This window comes from Oryzias latipes, chromosome 9 (assembly GCF_053564925.1).
Source record: "Oryzias latipes strain Hd-rR chromosome 9, Olatipes_Hd-rR_3.1".
Lineage (NCBI taxonomy): Eukaryota > Metazoa > Chordata > Actinopteri > Beloniformes > Adrianichthyidae > Oryzias > Oryzias latipes.
Window position 1 is genome coordinate 6,259,982 of NC_136245.1, and position 16,121 is coordinate 6,276,102.

The window sequence follows — 16,121 nt, forward strand, 5'->3', positions numbered from 1 at the left end:
TTTTGTGTACTTGTTTTTCAAAAAAACAATAAAACTGTACCTACCTGTATGAGGTCAGGTAATTAACCGGCATTGCAAATTACCATCAAAGATGACAAAGTGGCACCCACAGGATGTATTACTCAATGTAGCTCCTACAACAGCAAATGTCAAGTTTCACTTTTGTGTTTGATATAACAGAACGTAATTAGCTGATAGAAAGTTGTTACCTGTTAGATGTTTGATTTTTGGGCCCTTTCTAATTCCATTAACTTTGTGTCTCAAAGTGTGTTTCAATGGTATGAAAGAAAATTGCCAAAATTTAGCAGACATCTATAGGAAATGTTAGAAAAATACAATTTTTTGAGTTTTGAAGGTGTTTGGTTAAAGACACCCTTTCAGACACGTCAGATACATTCTTAATAAATGAAATCTGTGCTCTGTGTGACACGTCCTCCCTCAGGCTTTTATCTGAGCTAATGCTGAATGAACAGAAAGCTCGGTGTGTTATAGACGGACAGAGAAGCAAACCAGTTTCCCACTCAGACAACACTTCACGTCTGTCCTGCTCTTTTCTTCCCCCTCCCTCTGACCTGCCTCCAAGTCAACCTGATCAGCTCTGAGCCTCAGTCGGTTTACCTTCCTGCTGTCGTTCCGCTCAACACAAGCAACACAACATGAAGGTCATGTGACAAACATGCTTGCTGGAAGGTAAACTAATGATGTGAGAGCTGTGACATTTATACGGTCCTCAGTCAACATGTCTACAGAACACTGCGTGGACAAAGGCTCCTAGAAAACAAAAGAACAAATAAATCACAGCAAAGGCAGCAGAAAACCGAGCACGAGCAGAAAGAGGAACACGTTGAATTCAGTTTATTCCAAAAAGAGCCAATTCACAGCCAGGTCGCCTCAGGACACAGAACAAAGAAGCAACAGGTGGTTCACACCTGGATGAGCAACCAGCTGAGGTTCTTACCTGCAGGTTCTTCCTCCACACGTTCACGGCGGCGAAGGCCAGCTGCATCTGTTTCCTGCGGGCGTCTTTGTGACGTTTGTAAGCGATCTCGATGAAAATGAGGAAGATCCCCGCCACGATGCCGCCGGCGACCAGCATGAACACGCCTGAGGAGGACAGTTGACATCTGAGTCCATGGCGTGACTTGTGATGTTTACCGCCAGACCAGAAGGGGGGAGCCTGGTCCTCACCCGCCATGTTCTCGAAGGTGAGAGTTGCAGGAGCATTACTCCTGGAGTCGCACTCCTGGTATCGTACCCAAGTCTTGTCCAGATCCTCCATGAAGCCATTTTCATGTGAACTGTTGAGAGAAGATGAGAGGAGTAGGAGGGGCTTCAGAGTGCACCTTATAGTTCAGTGCGCCTTATATATACTGTATATAACAGAATAAGAAACAGACCAGGCATTAATGTGTCGCCCTAAAATCCGGAAAAGATGGTGCAGAAAGAAATGTAGTAAAGAAATAACCATTTTTACAGCTTCGGTCTTTGTTGAGTATAACTGTTGACATTTATTTTCAGGTGTTCTGTGCAATGACAAAACATAAAGTTGTTTTAGCCCCTAATTTAGCCTCTTATTAACAGATTTTACGCTTTAATTCATTAGGCTAGTTTTGCGTTTAACACTTCATAAAACACTTGTATTATGTTTAGCATTAGTTAACTTCTTTTTGATTAAAATAATAGTTTCCCATGCTTTTTTAGTGTTAGGTTTACTATTTAGCATTTTTCGCTAACTCGTTATTAGTATTGTTTCTATTTTTCTTTTTGGCTTCTACCTTCATTTGTCTCCATCCAACCATATCTCCTCATGAGCACCAACTACCCTCACCAAAGAGGTCCGTTTACCTGAGAATGGCCAGAGAAACGTTCTGTTTCCATGGACTGTCTTTCCTCATTCCAATCCCAAAGCCTGAGCGGAAGAAAAGCTCTCCTGTTGTAACCAGATCGCACTTTTGTGAAGCCTCAAACTCCAACACAGCACTGTCCCAGATGAAGGCGTGAAGCTTGCTGCAGAAGGAGGAGGAGGACACACGTGTTGAGTCTGGACACGCTAAGACTGCTTCCCCGCCCAGGAAGCCTGCAGCTCACTTGTCTCGGACAGCCTGGATGGCCTCAGCGGCGCTCTCATAGTTGTGTTTCTCCATGTGCCGGTACATGGTGCTCAGTTCCACCTGCCGTCTGAAGTAAATATCCACCGAGCTCTGCTTCACTGTGGCATAGATGAACTTATCTGATGGGTTACGCAGCTAAAAGCAACAGCACAGGAGATAAGGTCACACAAAAGGCAAACACTTAGTAATAGTGACAGTAAAAAAGTAAAAATAAAGACTTCTCAGAGATGGCGCTTAAGACACCACCGTAGACACGCTCTCACCCTGGGGTCATTGATGCCAGTGATGCGCTCCTCAGGCCGGTCCAGCACCAGGAAGGCTGCCAAATTGGCAGTATATGATGCTACGATGATCATGGCGAAACCCGCCCACACCATCCCCAGGATCCTAGCTGAGAAGCTCCTGGGAGCTCCTGTGGATGCACCGACGGAGGGAAAGGTCAGGTGGAGCAGACGGCAGCACCGAGAGCTGTTCTGAACACATTGGTCACCTTCTCCGATCCCAGAGTTCAGCAAAACTCCCCAAGAGAACCACATGGCCGAGGACAAGGTGAGGGCGTCTTCCTCTTCTTCTTCACTGTTCACTTTGAACCTTCCAAACGGGCTGTCGACACACAACAGCTTCACACTCAGGCAAAGTCCCCGCAGAATGCAGCAATCACTTCACGTTCTTCAGCTAACTTTTTTTATGTATGTTTTTTATCTGTTTTAGCCCATTCAATCATTATGACCACAGCTTTTGTGGTCAGTTTCTCTAACTTTTCTAATCGGTTGCAAAAGAAAGCACTTCTTGGTGAAGAATGTCCTCATTTTCACAAGCTTTCTGTTAAATTTAAACCAATTCAGTATTGATGAGTTTTCCTCAAACATAACTTCATAACTACCAGTTTGTATCCATGATGCCGAGACCGTCCAGTCAGTAAATGTCTGAACCTAACTGCAGGGAGTTTTCTTTCTGGGAATGCATCCATTGTTGTTGTTTACCTGAACCGGTCTAGTAGGTAAAGCATCACTGCCACCACATGGACCGACAGACCGACTAAAAGCCACAGTGTGCTCTGGAAAGGCTGCATGAACGAGTCCAGAGTGCTGCGAGGGATTTCCTAAACACACACACAAGACACACATTATGAGATAAATCAGCTCTGTTTGTGTAGTTTGCAAACCACTGCTCTCTGTTTGGAACGACCTTCACCCACTTCCTCTGATCATCTGTTTCTGCTTGACGGTGAACATTTTCCAGGCAAATATTCCAACCAGAGATGAGCTGGAAGCTACTGAGAGCTAAAGAAACTCCTTAGAGGTGATCAATACTGTCTAAAAAAAATCTACCAGAGTGAAAGCTACCAGTGTTGAACAGCAGCGTGAGAACACAGACCTGAGATGTTCACATTGAGAAAGCCCGTGGACTTCCTGAACCTCTACGTCCTGCTGGCTGTTTGTTTTCTGCAGCTGCATCACACTCTCATTGGATCAATTCACTAAAAACAAACTGCAACGTCTGTCTGTATTAAACTCTTAAAATGGTCTTAATGTTTTGTTTGTATGCTGGAGACTAAAACAGATATTGAATGCAGCAGGTTAAAAAAGAGACAAATTTGACATTCAAACTAAACGTGAACAGTCTGGAATTCAGAATAAAAGTTTCAAATGTCACATTGTTTCACATTTATATATATCACATATCTTAGTTGAGATTCCTGAAATAATGTTAGTATGTTGTATGCAGGGGTTGCATGGTGGTGTAGTGGTTAGCACTCTTGTCTCACAGAAAAGTATGCCCTAGTTCAAATCCCACCTGAGTCCTTTCTGTGTGGAGTTTGCATGTTCTCCTATGCATGTGTGGGTTTTCCCTGGTTTCCTCCCATAGCCCAAAAACATTTTTCAGAGATTAATTGTTGACTCTAAATTTTGAATATGTGTGATGGTGTGGACCTGTCACAGACTGGTGACCTGTTCAGGTTGTACCCAGCCTTCACCCAGAAGTAGCATTGTTGGCTCCAACATCCTCATGACCCCAGAAGGAATACAGCAGGTTCTCAAGATGAATGGATGGATGCTATATGTGCTACGTTTGCATCTGGGCTCCAGCTAAATGAAATGTGCTATTACTTATAGGGTGTAACAATTAATTTTAACAATTCATTTCACATCATTACCATTATCATTGGATATTGGTTCATTTTGAACGATCCGATTCACTGGCCTAAAATGGATCCGGATATCTTTAGCCAAAACTTCAACCACTGTGAGATAAACACCTGGGTAATGAACACTGCAGGTGAAGTTTTCCAGATTCCTTAGATTTCTTCAGGATAATCAAGTGTGAAAAAAATATGTGTATAAACAAACAAGTATAGAAGTAAGAATGAATGTCAAATTCATTCAGATTTAGTATCATAAAGTTCAGCCCACTGTTGTTTTTCCCCATCCAAAGAATCCAAAGGGAACATTATTAGAACATTCCAGCACACTGTACGGTCACATCTTTGCTAAATTCAAAGTGTTTCCACACATTGGACTGGAATGATGGACTGATCAGTTTTTGCTGACATCACATGTGTGTTGTCTGCTTGGTTGTTTTTATTTTTTGGTAAAATAAACCTACCAAGTATTTTCCAATATTAATATAATCTATGTATTTCATTTTGAAATAGTTTTTAATGGTATAGGTCGATTTGATTAACAACTGTCTGAGACAGATGGATGTGGTTGGATCGGTACACCCCTAATTTACTTAGTTTATGTTTTATGTATATATATAAGATGATATATGGAGATGTAAAAAACAACATAGCCTCTTTCTGATAAGCTCTACCCTGTCCTCTGAACTATTCTTCCTGATGGTAATTATATTTCCGTGTTGTTGCATGCAGTTATTTATTTTTTGAATGAGACAGAGTTGCCTCAAATAGGAAGATGGCCCCTAGAGATCTGCCCCCCCCCCCCCCCCCCCCCCCCCCCGCTTCCCACTACGACAAGCCCCACTGATTCAGGTTCCATTCTATAGTCATTGAAAATCAAAAGACGCTGTTTGGAGCATTCAGCAGCATAAAGAATGCTATACTGTTTACGCATCAAGTATTATTTCTGCTTGATTTAGACAGCTTTAGAGGACACAAAATTTGTAAAAATTGAAAACATATGAGTACATTAACGCATGAAGTATTTTGTTTATTATAAAAGGATGTCCAAACATATAAATACTTTTCAGGTCCTTCAAAAGATATGTACACACCAGAGTGTTTTCTATGAGTATCTGTGGACACAAACTCATGTTACAATAACCTTATGACAAAAATACTCCTATTCCTCATTGTGATCCTGATTTTGATCAACCAATCAGAATCGTTTCCCTTTCAGCAGCTCAATTTTTTAAGCTGTAAGTCTGGTTTTTACAAATACTTATTATGTCTGCAGATATAAAATATCTTTACATGTATGTACATCATTTTACAACTGCAACATACTTATGAACGTACATGACCCACAAAAACTAGGCTGGTGAGCTGCTCTGTAGTAGTAGTTCTCTGTAGTTAGTGCTCTGTAGTTCCGGAGCACACAGAGATCTGAGTCATGTTCTGAGGTCAAAGAGTGAAGCATCAGTTTTGTTCTGAAGCCAGCACTAAATCCAATCTTGGAACAGATGGTACTCAGGAAACTATTGACATCCTCATGGGTCTGTGAACTAGATCAATGCAGTCAGTCTGACCTGAAATACCTAGATATACTCAAAAGCCTCTTATTTACTGTTTGCCATAAACTACAGGATAGCTTGGAAGCCTTTAGAACCCACTCATTTATCCATTTGCTGGACCCAAGGAAATCCATTTTGGGGGTTATAGGGTTGTTGGAGTCAACCCAGCTTCTGATATCGATAAGATAGATAGATAGATAGATAGATAGATAGATAGATAGATAGATAGATAGATAGATAGATAGATAGATAGATAGATAGATAGATAGATAGATAGATAGATAGATAGATAGATAGATAGATAGATAGATAGATAGATAGATAGATAGATAGATAGATAGATAGATAGATAGATAGATAGATAGATAGATAGATAGATAGATAGATAGATAGATAGATAGATAGATAGATATAAATAGATATATAGATATAGATTTATATAAGGTCTGCGTCAGGTGCTGGGGGACCAGAGCAACCTGATGGAAAGTGGGCTACTGGAACAAGACGGAAATGGACTAGATGTGAGAACAAGGTTCTGTTAGAATGCTACTACTCAAGTAATCCCGCCCATAGGGGTTACATGCAGAGAATGTGGAATCAATGGATGCGTCGAAACCCACAATCTAGAATGAACACTAGGCAACCCCAACACCAGCTACAACGGTTAAGTGATGTATCGCCTGAAAGTCTCTTGGAAACTTTGAATGAACCATTGAGGGCAATTCCTACCACAACAATCACAGAAACCAATGAACTGGTTTACACTTCAGCATCAGTGATCCTTGAGATGCCTGGCTATAAGAGCAACCATGGGAGAAAACAACACCCACCATGGAAGCAACGGTTAGAGGCCAAAATCAAGGCAACTTGGAAGGATGAAAGTAAGCTGACAGAGGCTCAAAGTGGTACAATGAGAAAGCAAGTACCTAAGAGTTACAGCCAGATGCCCATACCTGAAGCACTGGAAACTGCCAAACAAAGGCTCTTAGACTTGAGCAGCCGCCTAAAGAGGTACACAAGAGACAATGAAGCCAGATGGATAAACAGGCTGTTCGCAACTCAAGCTGCGAAAGTGTACGCTCATTGGCAGGGCCAAAACAGTCGAGCAGACCCACCAAGGTTAGAAACTGAAGAGTACTGGGAAAGTATATGGGAGAAAGATACAGCACATAACGGCAAGGCCCAGTGGTTGGTCTCTCTGAGAAAGGAACATAGCAACCTCCCTGAACAGAATCCAGTAACCATCACAGTGGCAGACATCCAAGAAAGAGTCTCAGGTATGAAGAACTGGACTGCACCGGGCCCTGACATGATACATGCCTACTGGCTAAAAAAACTCACCGCACTCCACGAGCGTCTGGCAGCACAAATGAACCGGCTGCTAAGAGATGGGACTCACCCCGGATGGCTAACGGAAGGGGGAACAATCCTGAACCAGAAGGATCCCTCAAAGGGTGCAGTCCCATCCTACTACCGGCCAATAACCTGTCTCTCCACAACATGGAAACTCATGTCACGCATCATTGCAACCAAGATAGATAGGCACATGGATCAATACATGAGCAACACACAGAAGGGCCTTGGTAGAGACTCCAGAGGAGCCAAACGCCAACTCCTGGTTGACAGAACAGTTGCTCAAGACTGCAGGTCACGACACACCAACCTGTGCACAGCCTGTATTGATTACGAGAAAGCCTATGACTCAATGCAACACACGTGGATCACTGAATGCTTGGAGCTGTACAACATCAACAGGACTCTAAGAGCCTTCATAGGAAACTCAATGAAGCTGTGGAAAACCACCCTTGAAGCCAATGGCATCCACTTGCACAAGTGTCCATCAAATGTGGGATATACCAAGGTGATGCTCTGTCCCCACTGCTGTTCTGCATACAGTAGTGGACAAAATTGTTGGTACCCCTCAGTTAAAGACTGTATGCTAGCCGCAAGGAAGGAAGCCGAGGACTTGTGAGCGTAGGAACCACTATCCAGGATGAAACATCCAAGATCCATGAATACATTAAGCTCAAGGCCCCAACTGACAATGTGCTCAGTGAATGTCTCAGGCAATGGAGAGCAGAGGATACAGTGCTGGAGGACAGATCTTCATGGGAGGACAAACCCCTGCATGGGATGTACCACTGGACCATAACTGAAGTGGCTGATTTCAAGAAGTCCTACCAATGGCTAGAAAGGGCTGGCCTACAGGACAGTACTGAAGCACTCATCCTGGCAGCTCAGGAACAAGCCCTGAGCACCAGAGCCATAGAGGCTCAGATCTACCACACCAGACAAGACCCAAGATGTAGGCTGTGCAAAGAGGCGCCTGAAACAATCCAGCACATAACTGCAGGGTGTATGATGCTGTCAGGTGAAGCATACATGAAGCGCCAAAATCAAGTGGCTGGAATAATATACAGGAACATGTGTGCAGAATATGGACTGGAAACCCCAAGGTCAAAATGGAAAACACCCCCGAAGGTGGTAGAGAATGAGAGGGCAAAGATCCTGTGGGACTTCCAGATCCAGACTAATAGAATGGTGATGGCAAACCAACAAGACATTGTAGTGGTGGATAAAGAACAGAGGAAAGCCTTTGTGGTGGATGTGGAAGTGCCTAGTGATGGGAACATCAGGAAGAAGGAACATGAGGAACTGGAGAAATACCAGGGACTCAGAGAAGAACTGGAGAAAGCCTGGAAAGTGAAGGTGACAGTGGTGCCTGTGGTCATTGGAGCACTCGGGGGAGTAACCCCCAAGCTGGAGGAGTGGCTACAACAGATACCTGGAAAGAATTCAGACCTCTCAGTCCAGAAAAGTGCAGTGCTACCTAAGAGACTGCGCAGGACTCTCAAGCTCCCAGGCCTCTAGTAGAGGACCCGAGCTTGGGTGAGAAACCACCCGTGAAGGGTGAGAGGGGCGTTTTTTTGTTTTTGTTTATATACATACACTTTTAACAGTGATTTTTACCATATAAAAATCTGGTTTACATAAAAGCCTGAAGAAGTCGTAATGTTAAAGCTGTCTGTATGACAAGTTCACAGCACAAATAGCTCTAAATGGTTTTGATCTTTAAAACAGCAGCAGGTCTGTTAGTTCTCTGACCTGAACCAAACTCACCCCTTTTATCATTTGCTCAAACAAACATCCAGCACTTTCCTAGCAGATGGATTCAGACTGATTGAAAGTTCATCACTCTGTTAGTTACACGTTATTATACCAACAGGAACTGCTTCAAGTCACCTGTAAAATCACAACGGATGACATTATGAATAACAGGAGCTGTTAGAATGAAAGAAGTTACTTTTTCTTTGTAAATCTGCAGGTGAGTTCAAATACCGGTGTGTTTTCCTTCAGAAAATACAGCAGAGTCTCATAGTATTTTACACATATACAAAGGTGGTTTATTACGAAGAAGAGCACTAACTCCTCTCTGATAAACAAAATCAATTACACGGCCCTTCACACAACACAGTAAGCGTAAACCTAAAATTGAAGTTTTCTCCAATTAGGCAGCACTTTTTGATGAAGTTGGGGCCTAAATCAGCAATCGTGAGCGAGCATAAACTGCATCCGGTATATTTTTCAAAAATAAAACCTATTTTCCACTGTACTTGCTATGTTTTAGTGAGTTTTGAGTAACTTCCACTTATCCATTGTATGAAGACGAGTCACACAGAGAAAAAAGCGTTGTTATCATAATCCCAAAATACGGCAGACTAAGGCTTTCTTTACTAGTACTTCCTATATAACTGGTAGGTTATTGCTTGAACCTATGTGACTTCGGAGTCTGGGGAGGTCGGCAGCAGAGCCTGTTGCTGCAGAAGGACTCCTGGTCTGCCTTAGCTACAGTGTGTAACAACCATTCCGGTTGCACTGAAGCTGGACTGGATTCAGTGTGAGCCCAAGGTTAGTGTGTCGGTGCTCAGAGATCATGTTTCAAGTTTCAAAGGTACCGCAATCGGTTTTTACTTTCAGTAGAACTTCTGGGGTTGGAACATTGAGGTAAAAGAACGCTGAAAGACTCCGACACTACAAAACAAGTAAAAACAATTGACCAAACAAGTTTTTAATTACAAAATTTGATGCTGCGTTTACACTGAGCACAATTTAGCTAGAGTGACCGGTTTCAATTTTAGTGTTAAACACGGGGTGAGAGGTTCTGAGACACGATTCCAAAATGGTAGGGAAACAAAATTTGTGAAACAAAGAAAAATTATGCCACAAAAGTTTAAAAAATTGGAATTTGGGTCAATATTTGGTTGAATCAACCAATCAGGAACTCTGCTTTGATAACTACATGTTGATGATGTGATCATGTGTGATATAGAGTCCAAAACTAACATGGAGGAGAAGCTTATCTTTGGTGTTTGTGCTCTTTTCAAGCTTCATGATGATTTTCCATTTTTGCATCAAGACAAGACTTATTTTCTTCTTCTTTGGACAAAAGCGGAACAGCAAGACATCAAACATGGTCACAGAGAGACAGATGTTGCGCCGAAAGCGGCCATCATTCAGATGCAGTTCCTGCAGTAGATGGTGAACCTCACCGTACTGGGAAAGTCTCTGAATCATGTCAAACCCAGACACATGCTCACTAATGCCTTTGTAGAACTCTCCAATTTAAATAAATTCTCTCAAGACCATCTATGTCATCTTTAGTGAAATAGTGAAGCCATGAAATGAGCAGTAGCTCCTCCCACAAACAAATTTGTCTAACTCTTTAACACTGGAGTTTTAGCTCCAGTGTAGACATTATCTAAATTACCACAACTCTTAAACTGTTTATACAATTATCTTAATTCAAACAGTAGTAAGATGTTTACACAATTAACATATATCAGCTGATTATGACATGGAAGAAACTAAAGTGTTGCAAAGCAGTGCAAAGCCACTTTTTTAATGCATCAGAAGCTGTTGGAATTACGTTTTGATGGGTAAATGGTTGAAGAGTTACGGTATTTTAAAGAGCGTGTTTCATTTTTATGTTGTGAGTGACACCTTCAATGCAAAAGGGCTAATGCGTATTTGCAAATGTTATTTGAGTAAACTTTGGGCACGGATCCATGCAAATTCACAGAGCCGGTGGAAGCAAATTTGGACAAATCACATTCAGTGTGAACGCAGGGTAAGACCCGCCACGTCAAAAAGAATACCTGTTAAGACTTTTTATACATTTTGATTGATGATTTGAGGATTTTATGCTTTAAAGCCTCTTAAAAATATAATTCTTCTAGAAATGTGTAGTTGCAACTGTAACCACCCACCTTCTTGACGAGGATGGTGAGCCCCTGGTATTTGAAGGGCTTGGAGAACTCAATGTATTGAGCGCGCTCGTTGTTGATGGTAAGGGGGGCCACAATCATGTCGGCTAGCCCCCCCAGCAGCTCCCCCATCATCCCGTTCCACTCCTTCTTGTTGCTGTTGTTTACCTGCAAAGGAGCAGGAAGGAGATTAGGGTAAAGTTAATAATAACATTGGCATTTACTGTAGTTGTTTTATTTGTCACCAGTTGTTTCCCACCTAAGGCAGCCTTAGGTATCTCTGGAGATTCTCAGTCACCCAGGTCATAGTAAACCAATGTGTGTTTTCTGCTCAAAGGCAGCTGGAGTTCCTTTTCTTGAGGACATTTCACTTCTCATCCAAAAAGCTTCATCAGGTCTAGTGAACTGGTGGAAAGTCACAACGATTTATATTATATATAGTCAATTGGTCAACACCTTTAGAGACATTGACTCCAAAGGTGTCCACTTGTCCACTAGAACTGATGAAGCTTCTTGGATGAGAAGTGAAATGTTCTTAAGAAAAGAAGGACATCCAGTTGCCTTAGAGAAGAAAACACGCCTCGGCAGCTCTAAACAGGTTTAACCCACCAAAGGTTTATGTCACGATGCTGCTGCTTTAAAGACCCAAAGCTTTGCTGTTGGAACCGTGTTTCAGTGTATGAGCACCTTTCCACAAATGTCAACCTGATGAAACCTTCTTTAGATAATCTTATATGCAAAGCAGTGGAGATAATGTGTGGAATGTAAAGGATAGAACAGAACAACATAACAACCGAGTGAAGCTCCAGTGACAGATGATATTGTGACCATGTTGTGTAAGAAGTTGTTGCTATTAGGAATATTACAGACTGTTATTGGCCAGATTTTCTGGTAGATTATTTTAAACAGTGAGTACAAAGGAGCTGTGGTTTGGATGAGGAAGTCTGACAGAGACGAACGTTGAAGTTGTTCATGATATAAATTAGAGATAGAATACAGTGGTGAGATGTTCTGTAGGGGGGCAGAGGAAGGTGGAGACTGCAAAAAGATCAGTTTTGAGCGCCTTCTTGTTTGCTGTGGTGATGGACAGACTAAGAGATTAGGTTAGACAGGAATCTCTGTGGATCAGGATCTTTGCAGATGACATTGTGGTCTGTGGTGAGAGCAGGGAGCAGGTGGAGAAACATCTAGAGGGGTGGACAAAAGGACAAAGGACAAGGATGAAGACAAGACAGCGAATCTGTGTGTAAATTAGAAGAACTGAAGTGAAACAGTGAAAATACAAGAAGCTCAGTTGAAGAGGTTCTTTAAGTTCTTAGGATCAACAAACCAGAACAACGGAGAGTGTGGAAAATAGGTGCGTGCAAGCAGGATAGAACAGGCAGATGAAGGTTTCAGGTGTAATAAGTTCATTCATCAAGAATGAACAAAAAATTGTAGAAGACTGGGGTGAGAGCAGCCATGTTGTTGGTTTAGAAACTCTGATGCAGAGATAAAATAGCGCTTCTCATGCATTTCGTGCAGCTCGAAGCGCTTTAACATTAAAAACAGGAAACACACAATATTACAGTAAAAACCCAACCCACCATTCACCGTTCCCACTCCCCTCCGTTAAAACATATGACCCATGGCCCCAACGTACAAAGAATAAAGACTATGTAACTTTAAATAAATAAATAAGCAAACAAGTATGGCTTGGCTCTGCTGTGAGGAAACAGTATTTGGGAATCCTTTCATACCAGGAGCCAGCCTGGCCACGGGAGCATCGCCACAGCGCCCACCAAAACTGGGACAACACTGGGGTCCACTTCACAGCCGTGAAGCTGCAAAGTAAGACTCCAGCTGCCCCAGCAAGGACGACAACCGCAGCAACAACCACTGACCAGGCTGGCAAGCCCTGGCAGAAAAGATCCCCACAAGAAACACTGGGGCTAAAATCATAAGATACTAAAATTAAAGACATAAGTTGTATATAAAAACATAAAAATGAGAGTAAGATGCATAAAATGAAAATAAATACATAAAATAGCCTAAACTAAAACTAATAGAATAATTTACCACTTAAAATCAATTAAAAGCTAAATTAAACAGGTGGGTCTTGAGCCTCTTCTTAAAAACCTCTACAGTCTCTGCGGCCCTGAGGTTCTCCGGCAGGCTGTTCCACAGGCGAGGACCATAATGGCAGAACGAAGCCTCACCATAGGTTTTGTCCTCTCCTTCGGAACTACTAAAAAGCCAGCACCGGAGGACCTCAGGGTCCGCGAGGGTTCATATTTTAAAATAATATAATTTAAATAAGAAGGCCGAAGACCATAAAAACATTTAAAAAACCATTAAAAGAATTTTAAAATCAATCCAGAAACGCACAGGGAGCCAATGCAGCGATTTTAAAACCGGTGTCATGTGTTCCCGCCCTCTGGTCCTCGTCAGAACTCGTGCCGCTGATTTCTGTAGAAGTTGTAAGTTTGAAATAGACTTTTTGGATAAACCAGAGAGCAGGGCATTACAATAATCTAAACGTCTGAAAATAAAAGCATGCATCAGCACCTCTGTGCTGGCAAGAGAGGGGAACGGGCGGACTCTGGCAATGTTTATAAGATGATAAAATCCTGTCTTAACGACATTTTTAATGTGTGGGATAAAATATAGCTCAGAGTCAAAAAGTACGCCCAGGTTTCTCACACATTTAGAAGGTTTAAAATTATGAAGATGTGGTAAAATCTTCTTTCTTTTGTCTTCAGAACCAATGATTAGAACTTCAGTTTTGTCCTGGTTGAGCTGTAAGACGTTTTCTGCCATCCATGACTCTATTTCTAAAACACAGTTTAAAAGAGTGTTAACAAGTTCAAGGTCATCAGGAGATGTAAAGCTGTGTATCATCAGCATAGCTGTGAAAGTCAACGCCATGTCTCCTGATGACATCCCCAAGAGGCAACATGTATAAATTCAAACGTACTGGACCTAAAATCGACCCTTGGGGAACCCCACAACTTATTTCATGGATTCCTGAAGAGCATGTATCCATACTTACATAAAAGTGTCGCCCTATAAGGTAAGAGTAAAACCACTTAAGAACATTTCCAGAGAGGCCCACTAGACACCTAAGTCTGTCTAATAAAATCTGGTGATCTACTGTATCAAAAGCGGCACTAAGAAAAAGACTATCTGAATCCGAACATCAACATGCACCAGCTGCTGTGGAAGCAGTATTCCATGGTAACAACATTAATAGAAGAAGGAACTGAAAAACCCTTATGTATACAGGGAAAAGTAAATAATTAATCACTGAGCAAAGATGATTGATTTGAGCATCAAGAGACGTGTGCTTTAAGCAAACCAATAAATGGTTTGGTAAAGGATGAATTGTTCCTAATAAAAAGGCTTTTGATTTAATTTAAACACTTATCTTTACAGCTCTCAAACAACTGACTCATTTATTATTGTCAGAATAAAACTGTAGTATTAGAGAAAAGGGATATTTATCAAGTCAGGTCATTAAAACAGATCCATGTCTTCTTTTATTTCCAGCTGTCTGAGATCCAGATATTTAATTTTACCAAACAAAGTCAAAATGTATTACTAAATGAAAATGTTCTCCCACAATTTTTTCTAAAGGCATGTTTCCAGCGACAGGTCTTGCAAACACTTACTTATACATAAACGTATAGGGATAAAAGAAGGGTGAAATTACATGGGACCAGGAAGTGCTGTTAACGTGATAAGAGCGAACTATTTGTGTGACCACTTTTTACCAACAGGCAGCTGGTATCCAGCTGTAAAGACACTTGTGACTAGTGTCTTACTAATGTCTGACATTAGGCCACTGTACGACGCCATCACACACACATCATAATTGGGTGCAACTTCAATTAGCGTTCCCAATCCTTCAAAAGACAATTAACACATGCACAACAACCGTACGTTCTATTTTCAACAAACCTCAATAGTTAAGCAAGACACATCTGCACCCCTCTTAAGCTGCATCTTAAACTGGCTGCTGCTTTCCATGACCCTCCACAAGCCCAAAAACCCAAAGCACCCGTACCAGTCAACGCCTGTACAGGTGCTTGTGTCTATAGCTAAAAGGTAGACACAGCCATATTGTTTGCATCTGTGAACCATCTATCCTTTTTCCTAAACCTACTTAATTCCTTTCAGGGTGAGGGGTTGCTGGACCCTACTCCAACCACTGTAGGGCACCATTGACTGTATGGGAGAACTAGACTGAGTGTGAAGTCACCCATAGAAAATGGTTTTAAACATTAGAGGTGGGGGCTACATATGTGGCTATAACAGCCACATGCTGTTATAGGCATCTGATTGGTTAAAAACTTGACTAACTTACAATAAATAAAAAATATCATTACAAAATTGAATTATCAATAACATGTTAAAAAAAAACAGAACAAGAATGGTTATTGTGACCAAGAGACTGTCTTAGTAACAGCTGTTGATTTATCTATAGAAGTCTATACGATTTTGGCTTCCTCCAGCCAGTAGGTGCTTCTTACTTGGAAAACAAAGGGGGGGGGGGGGTCACTCAGTCCAGTTCTCATATACAGTCAATGTTCGGCAACTCAAAAGAGTCTTCATGTAATGTGGAGTTCCTCAGAGCTCAGTTCTTGGACCTCTGTTGTTCAACCCTAACATGGTACAGTAGGTCTGAGTAAGATTTAGGACACTCATGAGATTTTTATTATCGTTACGCCAACAACACTGAACTTTATGTGGTTCTGTCACCAACCAGTCATGGACTCCTTACCTTTACTAGTGGCTTAGAAATTGTAGTTTGTTTGTTTTTAAATTCTTTTTGCATTCTAACTTTTACCTGCAAACCATAAATGAATGGACTAAAGATGGGTAATTATTGACACCCTCTGGGTGGCAAAGTGCTTTACAAAGGTAAAAGAAATATCAAATGTGTCTTTAACAATGCAACATGCATTCCACAAAGATTGTTTTCTTTTTATTTAAGTTAATTTAGTGTGAAAAGTGTGCTTTTCATTTTTCAAATTAGTACACAATATTTCTCATGCAGTATTATAAAGAA

The 16,121-nt window shown here is 41.5% G+C and overlaps 1 protein-coding gene across 4 annotated transcripts in view; it reads right to left on the bottom strand.

The window, feature by feature from the left end:
* The window catches only part of LOC101175170 (glutamate receptor ionotropic, NMDA 1), a 91,527-nt gene that overhangs the window by 25,548 nt on the left and 49,858 nt on the right, over window positions 1–16,121 (bottom strand). For all 4 annotated transcript variants that reach the window (XM_078952540.1, XM_011479597.4, XM_011479595.4 and 1 more), the window contains 8 exons: window positions 11,075–11,239; window positions 3,095–3,213; window positions 2,602–2,714; window positions 2,375–2,523; window positions 2,089–2,246; window positions 1,846–2,007; window positions 1,189–1,298; window positions 959–1,104 (listed from right to left, as the gene is read on the bottom strand). In XM_078952540.1, the coding sequence (XP_078808666.1) occupies window positions 959–1,104; window positions 1,189–1,298; window positions 1,846–2,007; window positions 2,089–2,246; window positions 2,375–2,523; window positions 2,602–2,714; window positions 3,095–3,213; window positions 11,075–11,239 (1,122 nt within the window). The remainder of the gene's footprint in view (window positions 1–958; window positions 1,105–1,188; window positions 1,299–1,845; window positions 2,008–2,088; window positions 2,247–2,374; window positions 2,524–2,601; window positions 2,715–3,094; window positions 3,214–11,074; window positions 11,240–16,121) is intronic.